The sequence below is a fragment of the Brienomyrus brachyistius genome, chromosome 21 (assembly GCF_023856365.1).
Source record: "Brienomyrus brachyistius isolate T26 chromosome 21, BBRACH_0.4, whole genome shotgun sequence".
NCBI lineage: Eukaryota > Metazoa > Chordata > Actinopteri > Osteoglossiformes > Mormyridae > Brienomyrus > Brienomyrus brachyistius.
In genome coordinates this window covers 3,990,056-4,017,412 of record NC_064553.1, presented here as the reverse complement: position 1 = coordinate 4,017,412, position 27,357 = coordinate 3,990,056, and the positions used below count along the sequence as shown (strand labels likewise).

Below are 27,357 nucleotides of genomic sequence, written 5' to 3'. Positions count from 1 at the left end.
AGTTGTTTGTCTTTGCCATTAAATATGGTGCAGTTTGGAGATGGAAACGGTAATTCACGCACAGCTGCGACAATAATATTCAAGCAGACCTGTAAAAACAGTGGTAATTGTTTTAAAAAAAATCAGACCCTCTAACTGAAACCCATAATTACATTTAGTAAAATACCGCAACAATGTAACATGAAACTGGTAATCGATTGACGCTTAGGCGCAAATAAACCGCCGCTGTGTCGGACGGCAGTGCGCGAAAGGTGCGCTGCGGTAAGTGAGTTTGTAGGGATGCACGCGGGTTGACTGGCGCGTCAGAGGCGGCCGGAACGCCCCTTGGCGGCGGGTATAGACGCGGCGCTCGCTTCCAACAGCTATTCCACAGGGATACGAGCGCACCTCGGACCTGGGCAGCTCGGAGCGAAGGAAACGGAGTCGAACCCGAGCAAATGGCTGCCTTTCTTTTCACGGTGTCGTCTGTACTGTTTGGAATTTCCAGCTTTGTTTCCACATCTCGGACTTATCCTCCGAATGAAGGTAAGACAGAAGTGGGATCTTAATGGAATTTGTTCCCCCCCCCCCCCCCCACCGATGGCTCTTTTATGAAGGACTACAGCATTTTAGTCTGCGGGCATCGCTGTTAAAGTCCCGCATCGACTGAAGATGTGTTCAAGAATTTACCAGGATTTTTTCATTTTTAATTTCTTTTCTGCATGCTGTGTTTTTATGGGTTTTATGGGCGAGTTGGAAACGTCGCGTCCTTGCATACAAATTGAGACGGACTCGACTTTTTTGTAATCAGAGATCCGCGTATGCAACCTGACGAGCTTCACGTTGTGGCGATTGCTGTGCGCGGAGGGGACACGAAGATGCCGTGCTATCCAAAGACATACGTTACAAAAAGTTCGTTTTTATGCGAAATAAAACACGCAAAATCGCAACTATACATATACGTGCTTTAATGCACATATAGTTTTGTCCAGCGTAATATAGAACATAATCCTGTACTTCACCAGTTATTGAAGATATTGTTCTTTCCGTTGAATGAGTGAAGTTTATACGCGGGATGTTACTGGTAAATTTTGTGCGTTCAAAAATAGTTTGAACATTGCAATACATGCATTAAATACGGTACAAGGAGCCTAGTTAACTTTGAACGTCACCGTTCACTGTACACGTTAGACTGCGTTCTGAGACCGGTTTCATACAGACCAGATGCTCTGCGTAATTATTTGTCTTTCTCTGTTATGCGACACAATTTGTCACATATGGATTAAGAACTCGTTTCGAGGGATTCATTCCTGACTGTGAAATATAAATTCTTTGCTGACCAGTCCTTCTCGGATACTCAGATCAAACCGTTGGATCGCATCCAAACCCCCTATTCTTTTCCAGTCAGTGTGTAGATCTGATTCGAACTGCGCGTCAGATTAAAGCCATACACATTCCTAAAATTGTATCTGTTCGTTCTATATAAATACAAATATTTTGTAGCCTAACCAGAATAAATTACCGAGTAAGTAGACACACAGTCTGTTGTTTAATGGTGTTTTCTGGAACCTCATTGTTTTTTTTGCGTGAATTTTATCTTACCGTTTGTTTCAGTATTCCAGGGAACAGAAAATCAGTAGGCTATTAAATAAGTGTAGTAAACGTTTTATGTTATCATGAATTGTTTATTGTTGACATTATTATCGCAGAAAGGTCCCATTATTCATAAATATTTTTTTTTTAAAAAACTTGTTTGTTTAATATTGAGACAAAGATACAAACTTTAATGCTCAATTTAATGATCGTAAACAAGAAGGATTACGTGGGGAACGTCGCGCTACTGTGACTATGGCTATGAAATTGTAATATTTGAATTGAATTCCCTGCGCAGAGACACACACGGGGCTGAGAGCTACACTTTTGTCTTAATTGTTGCTCTTGCATGCATTTTCACTCAGCGGGGATTTCTGTTCATTTACTTTTTGTTTTAGTGACGCTCCTGGACTCCCGAACAGTGCAAGGGGAATTGAAATGGGTGGCAAGCCCAACAGAAGGAGGGGTAAGTGCACCCCTCGCATAATATCTACTCTTAAGAAAAGACCTAAATGTCTTTTTTCCTTGGTAACGCGAGAACGATGTTGTTCAGAGGCGTCATATTTCATGAATAGACAGTTAAATGAATCGTCTTTTGTGGGGTAACTTTATATCCCCCACTCGGAAAGAGAAAAAGGTGAGGGGCCTTTTCGGCGATTACAGAATCATGGGGGATCACCTGGAAGGAGATCTGGATGAATGCCGCGCCCGTGACCCGTCTAATTGGTGTATATAGGGTAACACTGATAAGGAAACAAAGTGCAACTGTTCAAAACTACCGATTACGGGGAAACGTGAACGTCTGTATCGGGCCCGAGCGGCGTGCGGACTGCGGGCTGATTAAGCGCAGATACGGGAGCGCCGAGACGTACGGGGACGCTCCAGCAAACCGCCTTTATTACTGCTGGCTTCGGAGCTGCCCCACTATGTACAGTGGCTTATTACACATCAAAATTATGTGACTCCTTGGGCTCCTTTTGGCTCATGTCTCAATCTATATATAGGGCCTAGCCGTATTGTGAAAATTGAAATATAAATAAATAATAACATTGATAAGACATTTTAGTCTCTCATTTTTGCGTTTAAAATATAAGTAAATGTATAATTACATTTTCTTTATTTTTTAAGATTAAATTTAAGATAGATTAAATTTATGGCCAATTAACTTAATTTTTATCTAAAAGCTGCAACAGCTGCACTGCGCTATTTATTATTATTATTATTATTATTATTATTATTACTATTATTATTTTTAAAACTCTTGTCCTCAAGCACACGTTTACTCGTTTTTCGGTAACTTTTAACGGCCGGTATAGCGCACTACCTGCGCCTCGGATATGGAGATCCGATGAGGGTCCGATAGAGCGACGTCCCCTGCGGCATTTCCTTTGATATACTTTCAAGAAAATAAACAGTAAACAAATGTGAATTCTCAAATCCTTTTTTGCTGCTACGTATAATGTTACACGTTTTTTCCCCATTACAGATTTTGATTACAGGTTTTTCAGTTTGCACAACCGCTTGAAGGCACGCATTTAGCTACCGATTCATGGGTAAATTGTGTCATATATTTTTTGAAAATATTGAAACTTTAACGAGAGCTTCAAGCTGCGTCTGAGAGTCCCGTTTTCGCAACAAAAAACGCCTGAGCGATTACTATCGTCCTAGAAACGAAAGGCCAGCACCGTAATTGCCTGCACCCTGCAACTGCTGAGATGATAAGCAGGCTTTCTGTTTTATTCATTTTTAAATCAATGTTTGTGACCTGTGGGCTCTGTAGGCGCTGTGGGTTCTCCCGTGTTTGGTAATGAGTAATGAAAATGAGCATTGTCCTGTTTTGCGGCATCATCTACTAGTGGGAGGAGGTGAGCATCATGGATGAGAAGAACACGCCCATCCGCACCTACCAGGTGTGCAACGTGATGGAGTCCAGTCAGAACAACTGGCTGCGGACGGACTGGATCGCTCGCGGCGGCGCCCAGCGGATCTACGTGGAGATCAAGTTCACGCTGCGTGACTGCAACAGCCTGCCGGGGGTAACAGGCACCTGCAAGGAGACCTTCAACCTCTACTACTACGAGTCCAACGACGACAAGGAGCGCTACATCCGCGAAAGCCAGTTCGGCAAGATTGACACGGTGGCAGCAGACGAGAGCTTCACGCAGGTGGACATCGGCGACCGCATCATGAAGCTCAATACTGAGGTGCGCGTCGTGGGCTCGCTGACCCGCAAAGGCTTCTACCTGGCCTTCCAGGACGTGGGTGCCTGCATCGCCCTGGTTTCTGTGCGCGTCTTCTACAAACGCTGCCCGCTCACCGTCCGCAACCTGGCGCAGTTCCCCGACACAGTGACGGGTGGTGACACCTCCTCCTTGGTGGAGGTGCGCGGCTCCTGCGTGCACAACTCCGAGGAGCAGGACGCCCCACGCATGTTCTGCGGCGCCGATGGCGAGTGGCTGGTGCCTATCGGTAGCTGCCTGTGCAGCCCCGGGTACGAGGAACGTGGCGGCACATGCAATGGTAAGTTACCCCAGTAAGGGACACCGAACAAGAGGATATATACCCCAGCTCCTCATCTTCCATCCATCCATCTACCCATACATGTGTCATATGCTGTTCAGGTTGTGTCTGGGGTCCTATGATATAGGTGTCCAACCATTTGCCTGCTCTGCTGGTTTGTCTGCAGATTGTGTTTGTACTTACCTCCAAATGGAGCCGCTCCTTCTCTTTTTGCACCCCCCCCCCCCCCTCCCCTTGGTATTTGTGTTATAAGTACATTTAGTCCATAAAAGATTATTAGATAGGAAATGTGTTTACAGAGCAGCTCAGAGCAGGAGGAGCGACGTGGAGCCGGGCGAGTTAAAAACGCCGCGCTGATTATGCGACTTGAGAAGCGCCCCTCGGGGTTTGCTCGTCAGGTGGCGGCATAATCGAGGATCTCGCTTCAGCTGCTTGCCAGCGGAATGAACTTAACGTGCGGACAGACGCTGGCCCACCCCCGAGAGGCCGTTTAATCGTCCCGGGGACGGGAACAAAACAAAGGACGGCAGGCAGAGGATGAGACGATGTAAACGGCATCGGAAAGATGACGGCCGCTTGCCCTTGGTGTGCTGCATGGACATTTTGAGGGTTTGAGTGGCAAGACGGGGCAGGGAGTCTTAAGAGCGGGGTCAGGGGTCAAGTCTGCTCTGGGAGGGTCGGGGGTCAAGGCTGCTTCGGGAAGTTTGATTGCCGGTTAACACCCCATCGCCGAGCCCTCCACCTCTGCTGGTGCAGCCCTCCAAAGGGATCCAGACTCAGAATCTTTGAGGAGCAGATCAAGCTGAAATGTAGAGGAGAAGCTAGAAAACGCCGCGAGACGCTTTCACACGGAGATTAGGCAGGACGTCCGCTTTAATCCGCTGGTTTATTCTCTTTGTTTTTCAATAAATACACAGGGAAGGGTTTGCATTTTCTCTGGCTGCATCTGAACCGCAGGACATCTTTCTAAAGTAGAGTAATGAACCTTGAAATTGGAATAGATGACTGAAAAAAAAGAAACGACGCAACATGTTTTAGAAAAAGCGCAGGCTTTGCAGAGCCGTAGGGCCTCTTTCAGCGATGCAGCGCCGTCTGTAGTTCTGGTCAGTACAGTGTCAGTCCTGCTGACATTCACGCCCCGAGTCTCGCTCTGGCTAAATGGGCGCCGACACGGTGGATTATCTTGTCGCTTCGCCGTCCCGACTGCGACAGCGTCCGGCATCCTCCTCTCCAGGGTGAGGTTGAAAGGTCCTTCACACTCCCAGGCTTCGGGTTCTGCTTGATATTTCGGAGCGTGAATCCAGAGCGGGGGTCGGATCGAAAGGTCCGCCTTCACTGTGACGACCATGACGGGGTGACGGTCTGTGGGGAGAAGGGGGCGTCGCTCGGTGGGACGTCCCAGGGCGTCAGAGAAAGTCGGACGGCTGCGGAGGCGGGGGGACGGGTGAATGCGACAGCCGCCCTCCTCCCCCCCCTCCCCGCTGGGCTGAGGGCAGTCAGGGGCAGGAATGCGACGGGACGGACACTGGCGGGGTCAGAGGTGCTCGCCGCTCCCATCCATCTGTGTCCATTAGAGACTGACGTTGATTAAGACCTCAGAGTTTGACAGCTTGCTATTGTAAGTTGACCCTGTCACTAAAGATACGGGCGTACAGACACAAAGACAGACTCATATGAAGATACACTCAGACAGACACACGCCAGGAGCATAAACAGGCACATACATGCCGCAGATGTGGACACGCACGTGTTCAGGGTAGCTCCAGATGCACTTCATAAGGACCATGTTGAATTATAAACATTTCGGGATTCTCTGGCCATTTTGTGCACCATACATCTCTCTGTCTCTCTCGCTCTCGCTCTCTCTCTCGCTGTGCTGAATCCCCAGCCGCATCCCGAAACCAAGCATCAGGCATTCATCTGATTGGCAACAGATTTAAATGACTTAGAAACTTGCAGTGTTTCTTTTTTTATTAGGGCGAGACGTACTTAATTATGGGTTATCCGCTGTCGTACAATACTTTGTGCCTGGAGACTTTGGCGCCGAATAGGGTCGACTGTTGCTATGACGCCGTCGGAGATGTCAGCGGTAAACTGAATGTTCTGGGTCATTCGGAAGCTGCACGCTGCCTTCATTCACCTCGCCAGATAGCTGCGCGCAGCAGTCCACAGGCAGTTCAGCTTATTCATTTTCACTGGCACTTTAACAGTTATTATCGAATGTGTTGTTTACGACAGTGGTGAATTTCAGGGGTGTCGGGACTAGAGGGGCAGACAGGCGAAAGAGAATTTGTGGAACCGAGTGAACGTCATGCTACGGGTGGATGCCACAGATATGGCCAGCAGGGCCCCGCGAAGTTAGGATCATTACAAGGGGGGCGAAAAATATCCGTAGCATACTTGGATTTGGTCTGCGTTGGGGCCCAATGTACTATGTTTTTAATGGGTCCAAAATCGGTAACGTCACCCCTAATGATCAGTGACCCGTGAGGTCTCAGTCGCTGCTCTGTTCTGCTCCACTGTCTTGGTCCCAACCTGCTGAATCGCGCCTGTCCTCCATGGCCGGACTCGGCACTCGCCATCCATCATGTAAAACACACCGCCCCCTACAGGCCGAGCGTGTTTGGGAGAATGCGCCATCCATCTCTGAGCCAATGCGGGCCACGCACGTTGATTCCTGTCACGATCCCCCCTGCACCCCCCTCCCCCACACACCCCTCCCCCAGGCCTGTGAAAAGAAGGGCCGTCAGCTGTCTGAGAGGAGCGAGTGAGGGAGAGAAAGGAAGAATGTGGCAAGAGGAGAGAAAGAAAGAGTCCTGCACTTTGGTCGCTGGTGGATCCCTCATCTGCATATTCTGTATGTCCCCCAAATGCAAAGCGACACAGCACATGGCCCCCAGGCCCCCCTCTTTATGAAGAGGCCTGCCCCCCTTGTTCCAGAGCACCCCTCCCCCAGTCACTGATTTACATTTATTTGCTTACATTTCAGATCTATAATTCAGATTTTATAGCAGTGCCGCTTCTAATTTCCCTGGACCAGCCTTGAGGTCAAGTCGATTCCAAACTGGAAGTGTGTGTGTGTGTGTGTGTGTGTGTGTGTGTGTGTGTGTCCGTGTCCTGCATGTGTCTGTGTCTGTCTGTGTATGTGTGTGTCTGTGTCTGAATGTGTGTGACTCTGTGTGTCAGTGAACTCTCCCCTCGACCTCCACCAGCCTGGCATGGAGAAGAAGGTCATGGTCTCAGGTGCCCCCTGGTGTGTACTGCCCCCCCCCCTTAATGCTCCATCCCCTTGTCCTGTTCCTCCCCTCCTGCTGAGCTTTTCCTTTCTGAGAATCATAGAGACACACGAGCCCTAAAGGCTGCTCAGAATTCCCCATGAGCCTCATCTTCAGTCCAGTGTCAGTTTGGTCTGAGCACCTCGCCGCTATCAGCCACTCGGGGACATTTAAGACACCATCAGCCTCCCCCTGACACATGAATGGCAGATCGCACACATTTTCACGCGGGAGTGACGGCAGACGTTCCGGCCGGGTCTCTGGGAGAAGCATTTCCGCAGCTCAGAGACGGACAGTGTTTTTGGTGAGTGTATTGAGAGGCCGCGCCCTCAGAGGGAAGCGGATTCGCTCGGTGGCTCTCTGGTCTTTCTCACTCTGTCTCCAGGACTGTGTGTGTGTTCATTCTCATTATTTCCAGATGTTTCTTCTCTTTCCCGTCTTTCCTCGAAGCTTTTCCCCTCTTGGCTCTTTCATCGCCCGGCTTGCCCCGTCGCCATGTCCTGCGCATTGCATTGAAACACCCGCCTTGCTACCTTCCCCCCCTCCATGCCCACCCCCCCCTTACTGCTTCCTCCATGTTTCTTACACGCTTGGGAAAGTAACCCGGGCGGAGACAGCCGGTTCGACGGCGTGCGTTTCGGTCGCCATGGTAGCCCCCCCATAAGAACGGCCTGGATTACCTCCACCTCGCTCCCCTTCCTGTGGTCATATGACTCCAGGGATTGTGGGCTGGGGTCGCCGTGGTGATGCCGCCCCCCACCCCGGCTCTCACAGACGTCTGTCGGCACCTGTCTACCAGTCAGGAAGGCATTATGGCGTGATAAAAATGGTTGAGTGAATACGAGTAATTAGGTGTGAGCCTCGCAAAGCATTCTTTACCACAGAACATTACCGCTGCCAATTAATTTGAAGGGCTTTCATCTCACTGCAAGACCAGTGGCCACCCCCAGCCATCTCGCTCGTTACTCACCACACAGACCCGATGCAATTAGAATATTATATGATTTATTTAATTAGCTAAGTCCCTCTCTTGCATGAACTTACGTGTCGCACCCGACTTCACTCAGTAGCTGAGGTTAATCGCCAAGGGGGACTTCATTATCTTACATAGCTGTCTTGCTGTCGGAACGTGACCCCCCCACCCCCCAGGAAAAGAGCCCCCCTTCTCTTAGAGTGGCTATTTTTTTTTGTACATGTGATCTAAAGGCTGTTAACATCACTCCTCTTTGAGCTGTTGACTGGACATGGGGCAGAGTGAGTCAATCAATCACCTACTGCACCGAGCCCCTGACAGAAGCGATTCACAGCAGGAGAATGTGGTTTATTAAGTGTGACTGAAATGTGGTCTAAGCCACCGCTGAGCCTATTAGCATCCCAGCCTGGGGGGAGGCGAGAGGCGGCGGGGGGTTGGGGGGGGCGAGGGCCAAAAACTCTTGAATGGATTAGACTGGAAGGAGGGGCTCAGAATCCAATTCGCAGAGGTAGAGCCAGAGAGTCCTGCAGACCTACACGTGACTCCAAGGACATTCCTAAGTGACAGGTCCTGGGGACCCTCGTCTAAGCTGGAATGGTCCCCGCCGTCACCAGATTCCGCTATTTCCACGGCAACATGGCCACCGCTACCGCGGAAACAGCGAAAGGCAGTGACGGCGGGAGCCGTTCTAGCCGTAGGTGGCCCCCGATCGGAGCAGACAGACTAACGAAAGAAGGCAGAAACAGGCCGCATTCGCAGTGTGAGGATGCTTTTTCCGTTACTTTCGCAGAAAATTGCTTAAAGGTCAGCGCAGTTTTTCCTGATCGTGTCGGGGATATTCAGCAGTCAGAGCCGTGTCAGCTGATGGTGGGAATGCATGGAGGAGCCTCGGTGCTTTTAGCTGAGCGTGACGCGGCTCAACGAGCCAGACAGCGGACCCCGCCAGTCCGCACTACCCGTCCCAGGGCTCCGCGTCGGGCCCCGCCTGGGGGGGGTCGTGACATTAGCGTTGGAGCATCCAGCTGTGGCTGAGAGGCTGCATTAGTCGGCTAACCCGTGCTAACCCGAAAGCCATTAGCGGATCGCGTTGCACAAAGAGTAGCCGGGCTCGCGTAGGCTGCTGCCCGGGGTTAATGGCGGTTGCCGTGCACAGGGGGCTGGAGCCTTTACGCATCACTTCCTTTTGGGAGGCGGGCCTCCACTCAGGCCCCGCCCACTTGGACCATGGTTCGTTGTGTGCCCAAGCAGTTGGGCGATCTTGCTGCGAATCCTCGTTCTAATACGCTGATAAAGATAAAATATGAAAAATGATGTAAAGGTTGAACGGAAAGGAGACGGGGATCGGCTGGATTATAATATCAGAGCTGTCCTGCTGCTGCGGGATGCTTGCGAATGATGACAACTTCCGGAATGTGTCAGGCTTTGGATTGACTGTCGCCATACAGAGGCATTGACGCGCTAACTTGCCTAGCAGCTGCCCCCCCCACCATGAACCGTCGTTTTATTGTGCGGCCACCTTTCCTTCCTGGTTCGTGCCCAGATTCCGTCTTGGTGTTGCTTTTGGAAAATCCATGTGCCCCCCTTCCTTTGAGCCATTGTGGTGAGTGGCACCGTTTTTGTGGTGAGTGGCACCGTCTTTGTGGTGAGTGGCACCGTTTTTGTGGTGAGTGGCACCGTCTTTGTGGTGAGCCTGATGATAAGGCCAACATTAATACAGCAACGAGAAGTGCGGAGAGGCCCACCCATGGCCGACGCCCAGAAAGCCGTCTCGTACGGGGTGGTTATGAATCGCTTTGCATTCCTGTCTCGAAGCAGAGGTGTGGGACGAGCACCGGGGGTTTCTGGGAAACGGCAGCGGGAGGGAGGACTAAGTTTGCCTTCCAGTGAACGGAGATTAGTAACAACAGGCTTTGTCTGATCCTGATTGAATCATTTGCTTCAGGTGGGCCAGGCAACCCCACAATATCTCAAGGGGCTGCAAGCTGTTTCTCTAATCCTACAATGCAGGCCCCCCTCCCTACCTGGTTTTACTGACGTGGAGGGAGCTGGGGATCTTGGGGGGGGCGGGGGGGGGGGACAGAGTCTGAGCTCCCTGTGTGTGAGTCTGCATCTGACGCGTTACTGGCTCTCCAAGCCGTGTGACGTGACGTGGCCCTGCTCTCTCATCAGGCTTCCCTCCCTCCTCTGTTCTCCCTCCTCTGTTCTCCCTCCTCTGTTCTCCCTCCTCTGTTCTCCCTCCCTGCAGCCTCGTCCTCTCTCCTCCCCCCCCCCACACACTGTGAAACGCTACAGCAGAACCTTCCAGGGCTTTTGAAACTTTTGGTCCTTTTGTTTTCCCCCTTGTGCCCCTTTGTTTTGCCAAAGAGAGATACTTGCTGCTCACACTTCCTCTTGCACACTCACTCACATACACAGTCTCACATGCACACTCACGCACTCACACAGTCTCACATGCACACTCACTCACATACACAGTCTCACATGCACACCCACGCACTCACACAGTCTCACATGCACACTTACGCACTCACACAGTCTCACATGCACACTCACGCACTCACACAGTCTCACATGCACACTTATGCACTCACACAGTCTCACATGCCACTCATGCACTCACACAGTCTCACATGCACACTTACGCACTCACACAGTCCTCCATGCATACTCACGCACTCACACAGTCTCACATGCACACTCACGCACTCACACAGTCTCACATGCCACTCATGCACTCACACAGTCTCACATGCACACTTACGCACTCACACAGTCCTCCATGCACACTCACACAGTCCTCCATGCACACTCACACAGTCTCACATGCACACTCACGCACTCACACAGTCTCACATGCCACTCATGCACTCACACAGTCTCACATGCACACTTACGCACTCACACAGTCCTCCATGCACACTCACACAGTCTCACATGCACACTCACGCACTCACACAGTCTCACATGCACACTCACGCACTCACACAGTTTCACATGCACACTTACGCACTCACACAGTCTCACATGCACACTTACGCACTCACACAGTCTCACATGCACACTTACGCACTCACACAGTCTCACATGCACACTCAAACACTCACACAATTTCACATGCACACTCAAACACTCACACAGTCTCACATGCACACTCACACAGTCTCACATGCACACTCACACAGTCTCACATGCACACTCACGCACTCACACAGTCTCACATGCACACTCACGCACTCACACAGTCTCACATGCACACTCACACAGTCTCACATGCACACTCACGCACTCACACAGTCTCACATGCACACTCAAACACTCCTGCAGACCCCTGTGCGCACACACCCACACAAACTGCTTTCCTGCTGCCCACATCCACGCGTAGCCCCCCACCTCCATGCCAGCATTATGCCCTCACTCCAGCAGGGCAGGGGAATGAAGGTTCAGATCCACAAATGCCATCAAGGCCTCTGCCTTTGTTTAGCGTTACAAAGAGGGCACATTGTCCCTCTTTCAGGTTGGGGGGGTAACGATCCTGAATAACAGGGGAGAAGCCTGTAATCACTGCCTTATTATCAATGGGCAAAAAACCCATCAGTTTAATCCAGTGTCAGCCCCCCCCCCCCAACAAAGCTGCTTTGCCCTGCGGCACAAATAGCCCCCCAGTCAGCTGGCTTACGTTTAGGATGGGACAGTAGTGGCCACAGTAAGGGCTCAGCTTGGCGGGGGCGTCCCACTCAACATGTGGCAGCTCCCTGTAAAGTCAGATTTCTTCGGACACTTCAGTAAAGAGCTGAGGTCTTAGGATCAGGTGCAGGCTACCCCCCCTGGTCCCCCCCCCCCCACCCTGTGATGTCAGAAGCCCCAGGGCACAACCCTTAATTAACTCTCCCCCGGGCGTTCCTCTAAAAGGAACCAGCGGTGAGCTTTTTTGGTGGGGGGGGACTTCATCTCGCTTTCCCCTCTGCTGCACAAAGATAAAGCCCCCCCCTGTTAAAAGTGCCCCCCCCCCCCGATCCTGCCTGAAGACCTGTTCTCCCCCCCTCCCCCCCCAGTCAGCTTCTGCATCTGAGACCGCTCCCAATCAAAGTGGGAATAATCTCCCCTCACATCATCTGCAACAGCTCGTCTGTCGAATGCCGATTAACACGACCCCACTCCCATCTTTTTTGCTGATTGGCTCCCCGCTTTCAGTGAATCGGTTAGGCTGGGGAGGGGGGACGTTTCTGAGCCACAGTGGAGGGGGGTCATCAGGACACCGCTGCTGTGCTGATCAGTTGGCAGACGTCCAGCTGTACGCCTGGGTCAGTCATCTGGTACCTTTCCATGCCTATCATTATTCTGAACTTAAAACTCTTGGTAAGTGAATTACCAGTATAATTTCATTTAATGTATTGATTTAGCAGCGTTTTATCCAAAGCGCTGTTAATTTGAGAAAGCAGGGACTGTCCCTTGCGCAACTGGTGTGAAGGGCCTCGCTCAGGGGCCCAGCGGTGAAATTACTTAGCGGACCACAGGTTTTGAACCGACAACCTTCTGGTCACAGGCAATGTAACTTGTTGAGCCACACAGTGCTCCCAGCGGCTGGGTTACAGGCTGCTCCACATATGGGGCTTCCTGACCCTTCCTCATGCCCAAAGAGTCCCTTGCTGTCCGAACTCCTCGCCTGTGCGGTGGCTGTCAAACCGCATGCGGTTCCCGTGAAGGTCCGGAACAGCATGAACATGCCAGACAGGACCCCCTGTGACAGGCAGACATTCCTGTGTTGCAGTTTGTAGTTCAGTAAAGGGTGGGAAGAATACCCATCTGGTAGAGCCATCCCAGACGACCGCGGTTATCCCGCGGTCGATTTTATTAAGCCGCGGCGTAGATTCAAGTAAGATATACGACCGTAAAAGTCCAGATAATGTTTATGGCCCAGTGGTTCAGAAGAACGCAGAACACTTGAGATTCATGAGCGTGTTTTATGCCGCCGTTGATAGGCAGCTATTGGCCACGCTATAAAGGTTCTATGAAAAGCCACAAGTTGGCCTTCCATCGCTGGCAGGGGGGGCGTGCGGCGGTGTCTGCCGGATCACGCCGCACGATCCCAGGAGGGGACTGGAACGCCGACGATAAGGCGCTGACAGCATTCCCGGGAGACGGCCGGGACTGGTAATTAGGGTCATAAACAGGATCTCAGGCCAGCACACTTTCATTCATGCATTCCTGCCGCCCCTTATCGCTTTGATTCCCCGCAGAATGGTGGGACGTCTGTACCCGGAAACGTGGATGACAGAAGGGGGTCGTGGGGGGGTCTTGGGGGGGTGGGGCGCGGACGGGTGATGACAGCAATGCCTCTCGCACTCTCAGCCTGCAGACCCGGCTTCTTCAAGGCCCAGGCCACGGAGCCCGGATGCTCGGCCTGCCCTCCGCACAGCGTCTCCCCCACTGAGGCCTCCCCCACCTGCCGCTGCCACCAGGGATACTTCCGCTCGACCTCTGACCCCGTCTCCATGGCGTGCACGCGTAAGTGTCCCTGCGCGGGGGTGTGCGTGTCAGCCTGTGTGTGTGTGAACCTGCATGCAAGTCTGCAAATTACACTTGTTAGCCTTTCCTCTTAATTTCTTTTAAGGATACTATAACTTTTTATGGCAGTTGACTTTCGTTATGGTGGGTAAACATTAAAAGCAAGAGTTTGCAGGAATTTAACCTCGTGAGTTTAGAGAAAGTATGTCGGAATGTACATGTGTCTGTGGATATTGATTGTTCACTGTAAATTTCTCATTGACGTACATGTGATGGTGTGTGTATGTGTTTGACTATATGGGTATGTCTGTGTGTGTTTTGTGTGTCTGTCTCTCCGATTCACCGTGTGCGTCCCATGTTGTTGTATTCTGTTCTCGTGTCTCCCCTTTACTTTTGGCCGCCATACTTTGTCACCGGTCTCACCTCTGACCCCTGACCTTTGACTGCTGTAGTTGTAGGGGCATCCCAGACAGGTTACTGTCGTTATACCTATAATCTTAGCTGCCTCAGTAAAATATACGATAAATTCAGTGTCCAGCTGTAGACTTTGTTAAGCTGCCGTGGATGTTGGTCTGTAACCCAAACCATCAGAATTCTGCGACAGCACAGCAGGTTGGCAGGTTTGACAGCTCATCTGGAGCTTAATGTCAGACACAAGCTCCGTCTACCATGACAGAGGGTGTCACTGTCTCCTAGGTTAATCAGACCTCATGTTGACCCTTCGAGGTAAAAAGAGAAGGTGTGGTAATTCTCAGTAACGCAGAACACCGCCCCCACGCCCACACACACACATGCACACAGACACACACACAGACACACACACACACACACATGCACACAGACACACACACACACACGCTGTCCTGCATCCCCGTCCCTCGGAATGCTTTTTTTCCACATATCCCATGTTATTCTCTTTTTTAAACACATATAAGAATGAAACTTGGAGTCAGACATTCATCTGGTGGCCCTAGAACGTTTCTCATGGGGTTAAGCACTAACTGCCCAGCAGTGATGTGGAGTGGGTCAGGATGCCGGTCTGACAGCAATGGTGATCCATCTTAATGTCTGCGTGTATCTTTTTACACATTTACACGTGCAAACGAACTCACGAGTGCCCGCCCCCCCGTCTCCGTCCCAGGGCCCCCCTCGGCCCCCCAGCAGCTCATCTCCAACGTGAACGAGACGTCGTTGACCCTGGAGTGGACGGCGCCGGAGTCGTCCGGCGGCCGCGACGACCTCAGCTACAGCGTGGTGTGCCAGCGGTGTGGACCGGACCCGCGGCGCTGTCAGCCCTGCGGGGGCGCCGTGCACTACTCTCCCCAAAAGGAGGGGCTGCGAGACACGCGGGTCGCCATCACCGACCTGCAGGCCCACACCAACTACACCTTCCAGGTCTGGGCCGTAAATGGCGTGTCCCAGCAGAGTCCCGGGCGCGAGCAGTCTGTGTCCGTCACCGTGACCACCAACCAGGCCGGTGAGTGTGTGTGTGTGTGTGTGTGGATTATGTTTATGTTACATCGTGGGGACCAAAGTCCCCCACAATGTCATAAAAACATGTTATTTTGACGTTGTGGGGACCATTTTTCAGGTCCCTACAAATATCTGTAAATGCAAACGAAAACTAAAAATGCCAAAAGTCTCCGATTTTGTTTGGTTACTTATGGTTGAGCGTAGGGCTGGGTGGGGGATAAGGTTGTCATGTTGGGATTAGTTTTCCCCATAAAAATGAATGGAGAGTCCCCACAAAGGTATAGATACCTGATCCTTCTGGGGGGTGTCACCGCTAACCAGCCATTTGTATGAAATCCTTGTGCCATAAATGATTATATAATGATCAGCAAGTGACTACAGAGGAAAAGCTGTGAAATGCTTTGGGGTCAAAGCCTAGTAGTTCTTTTACAAACCTGCCTTTGCTTTTCTTTGTTTCATTCTTAATTACATACCAGTATACAGTCATTAACATAGTAATGGCTTTCCCTGAAATTGCACTGCCATTGGCCCTGTCACGATTGCCTGCATCTGTAGCCAGCATCTGATTGGCCGAGTTAGACGTGTGTCACACAAACATGTCCTGTAACTTTGCTCTCCAGCTTACAGAGTTTAACTGAAAACTCTCGATGCGCATTATTTTTTGTTTCCTGTTCGCGCTCCTTGGTTTCTTCCCTCTGGGTTTCCAGAAGCCGTCTTTGTTCGCGAGCGGCTCTCGGTGTCCGCGGGACCGGGGAGCCTGTCACGGCCACGGCCCTCATTAAAGCGGTTTACTCGCCACTACGAGCTGCCGGACGTGGCGTTTGCTGTGAGGATGAGACAGCTGCTGGCTGAATGCCCGAGAAACAAAAGCCCCCCAAAATAAAAGCCCCTAAAAGGTCTTCTGGGGCTTCCAGGGAGGAGGGGCCCTTATACTAATCACGATTTTACAGGCCCAATAGCCAAGCCTTAGAAGGCCCGACTGTTCCCACAGTTGGAAAGCAACCCCATTGTGGTCAGTCCTGTCATTTGCACGTGGGGGGGGGGCCTGAACAAAGGGGGGGCGAGTGTGTCAGGGGCCGAGGAGACCGGACCTGCGTGAATGTGAAAGCTGTCCGGTCGGGGTGGGGGGGGGAGTGCCATTATTTTAAGTATTTTCTGTAAAGTTACAATTTTGGCTTTAGTGGTTAACAGCACGTCCCGCATTTATGGCTTGAAGGCCACAGCTGTTTGTCAGATAAACATGTCGGCTGCACAAGTATACTAATTAAGCATCTTAAATTGAGTCGGAGACGCTGAGGCTGCTTCTGTCAGTCTTCATCTAACCCTGGACACATTCTCCCACTCTGCCGGTGGCTTTCGGTGCACGTGGCCGCAACTTTAGCCTGAAACTTAGCAAAACAGTCTGGTGTAGTCAGCTGTTAGCGTGCGCCGCTCCGGTGTGGTGTCAGCTTGTGGCAGATGGACAGGGCGCGCGAGGGAGAGCTCTCGGCTTAGCGCCGCGGGGACGTCCGCCGAGCAGCGCCACACCTGCGCGATAATCCGCGCGGCCGAGCTGAGAGAGAGAGAGAGAGAGACGCTCGTCGGCAGCATGAAGGGGAGTATCCCAAAAGTGGCTTCATTAGCATAGCATTAGCGTAGCGTGGCGTCAAACCTCAAGTTGACGCACATTGAAAACAGAGCCGAACAGGCTGGTTGGAAGTTAGCGACAGGGTGATCTGGGGGGGGGGGGGCAGTCGTTAAGTGGGACAAACAAATGCAGGTTTCCAGGACGAGGAGAATCACCTCAGATGGGAGCGGCGTGCTCTTTGTAGCCAGGGAAATTACAGCCGTTTGAACAGCTTGGGTCGTTCTTAAGGAGCGCCTGAAGAGGCCATGATTACAATAATAATGCCCATAACAAAGGCCTCAGCAGCCCTGTAAAATTCAGACGGGCACTCAGTTTCACTTGGAGTGCACGTGCGCGTGTGTGTGCGCGCGCCCCTGAGGTGTGGAGTGAGTTTTTGAGCTGGTTTGCGTTTTTTTTTGGGTCGGGAGTGCAAGGCTGTAGTAGAGCACTGGCCCTTTAAGAGGAAAGTCAAACGCATGCCTGACGAATTGGAGTCCGGCTCACATTGCAGGAAACCAAGTTTTACTGAAACTGTAAATAGTGAGTCTGTTTTGTTATTTTAAAGTTAAACTGGGGCCGAATGGCGGCTCCTGCGCCGGAAGGGAACTGAGCGAGACCTCGGCGGGCCGGACCTCAAGCGCTGTATCTCTGCTATTGTAGCTCCCTCCCAAGTCACAACCATCCAGACCAAAGAGATCACGCGGCACGCCGTCTCACTGGTGTGGCAGTCGCCCGAGCGATCCAACGGGGTCATCCTGGAGTACGAGGTCAAGTACTACGAGAAGGTGAGGAGCGGCGTACGGCATTCCTGCCACCAGGTGGCGAGGCCGGCGGTTGCGGAGGAGACAAAATGTCAGCGCACCGTAGCGGAAATGGCGGATTTTGAAGCCAAGGACCCTTTTCCAGTAACTTGTGCCGGTGTCATTGTTTTGCCCAAGGCTTCCTAGATGATCCCAGCTATTTCTGTCAGACCGCCGGCACCGCGTCAGTAATGATTTATGGAGGCGCTGCCTTTCTGAACCACCGCTTTCCGGAAGCTCCGACATGCTGTCGCAAACTGGGACAGTAGCCCTTCCTGCGTGATGTCAGCAAAACACGACCTTTAAAGCGTCCGAGCGTGCGCTGCTCAGTCGAGCCCACCAGGAACATTCCAGAACACGTAGGGTTGTGTAGTTAAAGAACACGTACACAAGCGAGAGGATTTTCAGCATCTGACTGCTGACTGGTGAGGCCCAGCCTTGCGATGAGGTTGGTCCTTGACCGCAGGTCACTATCTGTGGCAGTTAGATGGCGAAATGAATTGAGCCCTAGATCACACGTTTAAATATCTCCACTGCTCTGCATAACGTACACAAGGAGGATTAATGAGTGGGTAGAACCTTCCAGAAAAGCATATTCACCAAAACACGCTGAAAGTAATCTCCTTGCTCTCCTCCTTCCTCCCTCGCTTTGGTCCGCTCTCTATCTGCCCTCCCCAGGACCAGAACGAGAGGAGCTACCGAATAATCAAGACCTCCTCCCGGAGTGCCGACATCAAAGGCCTGTCGCCCCTCACCTCGTACGTCTTCCACGTGCGGGCGCGCACGGCCGCGGGCTACGGCGAATTCAGCGCCCCCTACGAGCTAATGACTAACTCTGGTATGTTGGGGTGCTCTGGACCCCGCAAGGGGCTGCCTATTCTGGGCCGCGTAGACCGCACGGCGCATGCTAAAATACCCTATGCTTGCTTTTGGCACTCGCAGCATGGCCAGGCACTGAACCACTAATAAATCCCGTTGTCTCTCATCTTAGTCCCATCCCCAGTCATCGGCGACGGCGCCAACCCCACCGTGCTGCTCGCCTCGGGCGCCGGTGCCATCGGCCTGCTCCTCGTGGCTGTGGGGGCCTTCGTCATTTCCAGAAGGTCAGATACCTCTCGCCAAGCGCTCTTTGCTCTTCCGCGATCCTCCGTTTCCGCTGTCTTCGCGCCCTGTGGTCCACGTCCTCTCTGCGACAGTACAGCTGATTCCTGCCGCTTATCTGCTCTCGTGATTCGGAGCCGTACCCACGGAGTTAATAGCTATATTTACAGAGGTCGTTTATTGTTATATATGCCGCCGCTGTGGTTTCAATTGCACGCCACTCTGCACGTGTACCGACAGTAAGACGCACACAGAACTCTGAAGCTGGTGTTTTGCCAAGGAGAATATTTCAGCGTTTTTTTGACCACTGTCTGAAGCATTTCACTTTTCCATCCCCTTACAAAAAATTGTCGCTCATGCCCTACCTAGCTCTAAATCTGCAGATCACGTCACCCGCCACGCAAAACACACTGTCAATTCACAGCGGTTTCACGGGAAAACTGTTTTCACCCTCCACGAATTCTCTCAGCCTTTGGCCATTTGGATCCGTGAGCAGTTTCGTTTCATTTCGAGCATTTTCGTTTAGGGCTATAATCCCATATAATGCTCCCAGTGATGTTTCCAAATATGCAGTCTAATAAAAAATGCTTTTATTACTGCGGCTGTGACCCAGGACTGGATGAGCAGGTGGATAAGACAGATGCATTATCAATATTATTATTTTTATGAGAGAAAAACAGGAAGAGGCCGTCCTAACAAATAACAGCAAAATTGTTTCTTGTTTGTGCTGAAAATGGCACAAAACCCCTGGTAAGAGACAGTCTTAAAAGCCATACATGTATTTATACACAGGGGTGACATTTAACTTGGATGCTCAGAAAAAAAGCTCTCAGAGGAATGATTTATAACTCTGCTTTTTTCCCCCAAATCATTTATTTTTGTACTCAGGAACACAAGGTAATGAATATATGTTTCACAATGAATATAGTTTCTCTAAAATGTTTGTATGTAAAATACAGGGGATGTCACAGAATCGCAAACTAAACATTCCATATTCTAAAAAAGACCTATTTTTATGTATCCGTGGCATGGTTGGTTCTGGAATGAAGCGTAATAATTTGACCCCCCCCCCCCCAGCAGAGTGTTTTTGGTGGGACGAACAAAGGGAAGAATCGTAATGAGCCTGTCGTATCGGTCGGCATCTTGACAGCTTCCTGTGTTTTTGGGTGTTCCAAACGCAGGACTCTCGGCTCGCTGAGGATTTCCTCGCTGTTGTTCCCGTCTCTGGTGGGAGCGGCGCCTCGGCCAGCTTTCTGCGGGTTACGGATACCTTAGTTTTCGCGTTTTCTTTGTTTGTAGAGGCTGCCGTTGAGGAAAGTGATATTTCGATCCCAGTTTGAACCTGGCGAAAGCCTCACACTGCAACACGTGACACACATCCCTCACAAGGTCTGGTGTCCTTAAGATCACCCGCCGATTTTAAACGAAGGAATTTGCCTGCGAAACCGACGTGAACTTTCCCCGCCTTCCGCAAAGTCTTTGGTCTCGCGTCCGCAGTTTGTTTTTTGCGCGTGCCGATAAACTACAAATGGATCGGCGGGAGAATGAAGAGACGCGCTGTTTCCGGAGGGACGCGCATTAGTGAGCGGCTCCTGAGTGCTTCCTGCGAGGCGCAGCCTAAATGCTGAACAAAATGCCTCATTTGGAGCGCCGCTGCCGCCGGCGTGCTGACATTTCCCCGGCGGAGACGCAGCCGGCGAGCGAGCCCAGGTGCTCCCTCGGCTACAGTGTGTGGCCTTTTTCGGCCACGCAGGTGGTCCCTCGCTGCCTTTTATCTTCTGGCTCAATGACCTTTTATATGTCTCATTCACTCTATTGTCTGTTGCTTCAGTCTCATGGGGAGATTGGGGCTTTAAAAGCAATAGCCAAGATATACAGTGTTGTCCATCTGTGATCAGTTAATCTCTTCTCTAGATCTGTTTATGTCCATCTCTTCTTTGTGATTGTACCCTGCCCCCCCCACACACCAACAAAAACACACACACACACACAACAGAGCTAAATGGAAGCTTGTACGTTCTTTAGATCTCGGGTGTGTTAGCAGCTCTCATCTCTCGTTGGACTTTTTTTAGGAGGAGTAAGTACAGCAAAGCGAAGCAGGATGCGGACGAGGAGAAATGCCCCCCCCAAGGTAAGTGTCGATGCACCCCAACACAGGAAGGTGGAGGGCAAGAATTAGGCTGGTTCCTCCTTGATTTTCGCATCCTCCAGGAGCCGTTATAGCAGGGAGGCGGCTTGTGCTTCTGATCAGAAGGTCATCGGTTCAGTTCCATGATGTTGCAGAATGATGCCCTGAGCAAGATCCTTAATCCCCTATTGCCCCAGAGACTCTGCTTTTTCAATTGTATGTCACTTTGAATAAAAGCTTTTGCCAAGCAAATATGCTGTATATAAACGTTTTTTTGTAGGTATGAAGACCTACGTGGATCCCTTCACTTACGAGGACCCTAACCGTGCCATTCGACAGTTTGCCAAAGAGATAGACGCCTCCTGCATTAAGATCGAGAAGGTCATCGGCATCGGTAAGCCAAGTCTCTCTCACATGGAAAAGAGGGAAGCTCATCCAAACAGCAGGCCGGTTTGAAAATGTTTGACTCGGGAGTGGAATAGAATACCTATAAGCGGCGAATGGGATGGTCGGCTGTGTTCCTCAGGGGAGTTCGGCGAGGTGTGTAGCGGCCGGCTGAAGCTGGCAGGAAAGCGGGAGATCTGCGTGGCCATCAAGAGCCTGAAGGCCGGCTACACCGACAAGCAGAGGCGGGACTTCCTGAGCGAGGCCAGCATCATGGGCCAGTTCGACCACCCCAACATCATCCACCTGGAGGGCGTGGTCACCAAATGTGAGTTCCGTGCTTGGTGCCGCTGACATGGTAGCATTTAGCTGGAATACAGTAATTAGACTGATTTTTCTCATCTGAGAAGCTGGAGCACAGTGTTCCTGGACACGTAAATATCTTAAAATCTCAAGGTACCTTCAGAAAAGGAAATGATGTGAATTTTGACAGTAGGAAGCTTTGGGGTTGACCTTAGCAGTATTATCATTAGCTTGCAGTGCGCTTGTGGGGTTGCACCTGGCCGGTGAGATGGGGCTCTTAGTAAGGTTGGGATTTAGGGCTTTTTATCCCGCCTCAATAAAATCAGTTTGACTAGATTGCTTTGGTATAGTATGGGAAGAACCTTCGAAAGAAGTCACTCAAAAACCACTACGAAAGCTTAATTTCTGACCTGCGCTAGGCCTGCTTCTTGCTAGTGGGAACCAGTTGACCCCCAGTCCCGTGGGGAAGGAGCCCGTCCCAGGGAACCCAGCTGTGAGGTGACTTTTTTCACAATATGTGAAGAAGAAGTCATTCATCACAGTGTCAGCTCCACATGGTTCCAGGGCTCTGGGCTGATACTCTATCTGTATTCGTTCTTTGGGCTTTCATTTTTCTTGGCATGGAGTTTTTGGATTTTTTTCCTCCCCTTGCTCGAATGACGGGAGTGCTGGTTCGCCGGCGTTTGGACCGCTGGATACTGAGCTCTGGGCGGACAGCGCCCGTGAGAGCTGGCGAGTGCGGGTATGAATAGCAGATGAGCTCTACGGTCTCCTCCGAGACACCATTCTGGGCTCTTAACTGCTCTTGGAGAAGAGGGAGAAACAGTGAGAGAGCAGGGAGCGGCAAGGATGGGAGGAAGAGACCCCCCGCCCCCCGCCCAGCCCAAGACAGCAAGCGTCAGCAAACCCAGCACCAACCTACATGCAGAGGGGACAGTGATAGTCCGGATGGGCGATGTTGTGATTGTAACTACACTCATCTCCTCAGTCCCTCAGGCCTGGCTGGGATGTTTGACATGCATTTATTTAATAACTGTTTGAGGTCGTCTCCGGTGTGAGTATTAAATGTCGTCGAGGGAGTGGGAGAGCGGGTCAGGGTTAAACAGGCCTCAGAGCGGGTGAGCTTGTTATGGCTATTGTGCCGCTCTCGTGGTGTCCCACCCCCCCGCCATCCGCCTCTTATACCATTTCGATAGCAGTATGTTGTCTCCATGGTAACCAGTCGGCAACCCAGGAATTCGGAGAATAGTAACCAGGACCCCTCGGCGCGTCCAGAGATGTAAACAAAGCCAGAAAATGCAAAAATCATGCAAATGAATGGGAGAGAGAATAAGGCGGAGGAGGAGTTAGGGCTAAGGGGGCGGGCTTTGTCTTCTCAGGCCAGATCGGGAGCTGTCAATCAAAGGGGCGCTCCTTTTCATCCGCTGCGAGCAAGGCAGTTGTCATGCTTCATGAGTGGCCTCCCATTGAGATGAATTTTCTATGGGGGAGTGGCGGGGGGGGGGGGGGGGCTAGAGAGGTCCAGATGACGGGTGAGCAGACCTTCCCAAGGTCCATTCTCCTTGCTCGAGGTCTCTCCCCCTTCCCATGAGCAGTCCTATCCACGCTGACGCCCTCGTCCTGTCCATGCAGGCAAGCCGGTGATGATCATCACGGAGTACATGGAAAATGGATCCCTGGACACCTTCCTGAGGGTGAGTCGCTCGTCGCTGTCTCTACGTATGTAGCAACCAGACCAAGCTAACACGCCAAAAAGAGATGACGGCCCTCCCCCCTGCTGAAGTGCCCTGAGGACATGGATGGCAGGGCAGTAGGGTTAGGGGGCAGCTCTGTATCCCGGTGGAGCCGGGTTTTTCCGGCTTTGCTCACCTGGCCGTCGTTCCGCAGAACAACGACGGGCGCTTCACGGTGATCCAGCTGGTGGGCATGCTGCGTGGCATCGCCTCGGGCATGAAGTACCTGTCGGACATGAGCTACGTGCACCGCGACCTGGCCGCCAGGAACATCCTGGTCAACAGCAACCTGGTGTGCAAGGTGTCCGACTTCGGCATGTCGCGCGTGCTGGAGGACGACCCAGAGGCCGCCTACACCACCAGGGTAAGACTCCAGCACCTCCGCCTATTCACCCCTCTGCCCCCAAAATGCCTGGCCTGCATTAAGCGCCCACTCCGCCATAACGGGGGACTTATCTACCACAGGGGGGGAAGATCCCCATCAGGTGGACGGCCCCCGAGGCCATCGTCTACAGGAAGTTCACATCGTCCAGCGACGTGTGGAGCTACGGCATCGTCATGTGGGAGGTGATGTCATACGGCGAGCGGCCCTACTGGGACATGAGCAACCAGGACGTGAGTGTCTCCACCTGCTTTTCCAGAGCCTGCCGCAGAGCGAGCCTCCATTCGTTGTTACCAGGATGACAAGTACCTCTGAGGAGCAGAGATATTAAAAAATAAATACCCAGCTACTTAGCTTCATTAATGTAATAATGGGATCTTCGAGCGAATAGGCAGCTTGAGACTAAATATAGCACGTAAACGCATTTCCTTCATCCCTGTGAAGCTGCGTAGTTTTCACACACCTCTATATACAGGTGACAGTTTTTGGGTCAGAGGTCAAGGCCATGCAGCATTCAGCTGGGCCTTACCCAAGGGCCCAATAGTGATATGATTATTCTGCTAGTCACGGGACTTGAACCAGCGACCCTTCTGGACACAACCACAGATCTCTAGCCTGCTGAGCTGCATATTGCACTATTTAATTGGGGTCCAGACACTCTATGCCCTCTGAACTTTGACCCCTTGCATTCCCACAATCCCAGGTGATCAAAGCCATCGAGGAGGGCTACCGGCTGCCCCCACCCATGGACTGTCCCGTCGCCCTGCACCAGCTAATGCTGGACTGCTGGCAGATGGAGCGCAGTGCAAGGCCCAAGTTCAGCCAGACGGTCAACATGCTGGACAAGCTCATCCGCAACCCCAGCAGCCTGAAGAGGACGGGAGGGGAGGCTCCGCGGTGAGGCACCTGATACTCCGCACCCACTGCGTTTACACACACACAGGTCTCAAACATACTCACATTCATTCATACAGCCACACATGCTCACACTCAGTCACAGAACCACACACATACTCATCCTTGTTAACAAACACTCTCATTCATGTAACCTCACACATACACTTTATGGACAAAAGTATTGGGAATCCAGTCTGTCCAACATCTCACTCTGAATCACAGGGTATTAATATGAGGCCGGCTAATCCTTAGTTGGTATAGTAGCCTGTACTCTTTTGGGACGGCTTTCCATTAGCCACTGGGTCATTGCTGGTGGCATTCGCTGCCATCCGTGTTGGGTATTGATGTTGGGTGATCAGGTCCCTGTCTGTGAGCTTGTCTGGCTCCCACCTCACAGCTGGACTCGCTCCCAGATGTTTCCACTTTGCAATCACTTACCAATTGCCACGGCCAATTGCTACTTACTACAAGATTGCAATACTTTTGTCCATATAGTAGACTCACACTTATTCATGCAGCCTCACATATATTCACACTAATTCACAGACCCACTCATATACTCATACTCATTCAAACACTCACTCACATGCACCTGCCTCGTCTCTCTCCCTGTCCAGGACCGGTACCGGCTTGCTGGATCCGAACAGCCCTGAGCAGCTGTCCTCCTCTGGAGGATCCGTGGGAGACTGGCTGCATGCCATCGGGATGGAGAGGTCCAGGGACAACTTCAGGTCCACCGGCTTTCCCAGCCCTGAGGCCGCAGTCCGCATGACTCAGGAGTAAGTCTCCGAAGGTACCCAAACCCAAGGCCAGCTAGCCCGTGAGGGAGAACTGGGCGTTGGCACGTGCGCATTAACTCGAGTGTGCTGTGTCGGCAGGGACATGGCCAGAATGGGAATATCTTCAGCGGCGCACCATAACAAAGTCCCATCAAGTGTCCAGGAAATGCAGTCCCCAGTGCAACCGATGCAGGACGGGATGGTACCGGTGTGAAGGATAAAGAAACCACAGACTAACTCGAAGCTGGCCATTTCTGAGGAAGGTTGCGAAATAATAAAATTGTTTACCTCATCCATGCACTTTAAACTACGTTGGGAAAAAAAAAGGAATATAGGAAATGAGGAGCAGGAAGCTGCACTTTTACACGACATCATTGCTGCCCTTTTGCGACAAGACAGTGGAAATGTTGTCTTGGACTGGAATGTAGTTCTGAAGGACCAAACCGGCACCCTTGCCATGTATTTGTAGGAAAGGAACTACGAGTTTCTTGCGCGTCACATTTATGGTGATTTCTCGCATACTAAGATATAGATTGTTTGAATTTTCATTTTATTCGTATGTCTTTGTATAAATCGTTCTTTGTAATATACTGCCATGTTATTCATGTTTACTTTCCTTGCACCCTCACCTTCGTTCGAGCCCTTCTGTATCGCACAGCTGTGTCCTCGTCTTACATATGAGCCAGTTTTGCCTTGGACCCCATAATCTCTGACCGTCTGACGTAAGATCACGTGCACGGACCGCCGTAGCCCTCACGGCCACCTCCCCCCGTGATTTCTCCCTTTGCAGCAGAGCATGTCCACCCAGGCACGTACTGTCTCCCCGTGTATGCCGCATTCGATGGACGCCAGTCAACACAGTGGCTGGGGAGTAAAACCCCGGGAGCTGTGTGGACCGAACCAAACGTGTCTTTAACCTGGGGGAGGGGGCATTTTCTCGTCACTCACATTTAAGGTAGTTCCAAAAAAAGTAATGAAGCTAACAACACAGATCGGGTCAGTACGGAATGAATATGAATGTAATTATTTTTCCTGGCTGAAATGTTTTTTGATTTGCCAGCCTGTGATTCGTTTTCTTCTAAAGGGTCTGTCTGGTCTTTGATGAGCACGATTTGTGGTTGGGGCGTCTTCACACTGTGTCATTGTGTACTGGGTGCGGCGACACCTTTCCAAACGCGGTCTCGTAGGCCTGTGTGCTCCCGAAGCTCCCGAAAGAAAAGAAGAGAGAACTCCTCAAGGAGATTTTTGAAATCCTTCCCGAAGGACTGCGTCTGTTCATTGCTGTTCCAGCCATTTTACTTTCCCAGTGACTGAGTTGAATGCTCTGTTCCGGGTTCGAGTTGGTTCACAGCCAACAGTGGAAGACCCCTGACGTATGGCGGACAGGAACGTGGATAGAGGTTCTGTCCACGTGAACCGTTCAGCTTCTCATCGAGGGGAGCTCCAGGTCTTTTGGACAGAGACGGGAGCAGCATAAAGAATCGGCCCTGACGTCAGTCGCAATCAGGGGACAAAGCCTCTCTTTTTAGAGCCAGTGTCTTCAGGAGACTGACTGGTTTTCGTTTTCACCCATCTGGCCTCCCAGCAGTCGGACCCCAGGGACGCTGCCGGCCGTCTCTCTCATACGGAACTGTTCCACCCCACTATACCGGAGGTCTCCGAATCTGCCCCAGGGTGCAGCGAAATCTCCAAGATGCCCTGAGATTTCCGGAAGGTGCTGCACGGGGATGCATAGACGGGAAAAAGAAGAAAACATTTTATCTTCATGGGCTGTTTTTTAAAATAAGACTGATACGCGTAAAATTCATAAAAAAAGAATGTAAAATAAATGCTTGCAGATATTACGCATGAGATTCTTACTCTCTTAACGTGGCGTCTTTAACGCCTGTAACGGATTGGGAAGTAAGTAAAGCATTTCATCCTCAA

General features: G+C 51.4%; 1 protein-coding gene across 1 annotated transcript; it reads left to right on the top strand.

Moving 5' to 3' along the window:
- The first annotated feature begins 281 nt into the window (after window positions 1–281).
- LOC125716914 (ephrin type-A receptor 4-like) lies at window positions 282–27,357 on the top strand. Its single transcript, XM_048989750.1, has 17 exons — window positions 282–525; window positions 1,971–2,038; window positions 3,429–4,092; window positions 13,690–13,845; window positions 14,987–15,322; window positions 17,585–17,709; window positions 18,403–18,562; window positions 18,716–18,827; window positions 20,898–20,956; window positions 21,234–21,347; window positions 21,480–21,665; window positions 23,273–23,334; window positions 23,528–23,737; window positions 23,839–23,988; window positions 24,459–24,652; window positions 25,270–25,431; window positions 25,531–27,357. The coding sequence occupies exons 1-17, from the start codon at window positions 438–440 to the stop codon at window positions 25,643–25,645; spliced, it is 2,961 nt and encodes a 986-aa protein (XP_048845707.1). The 5' UTR covers window positions 282–437; the 3' UTR covers window positions 25,646–27,357.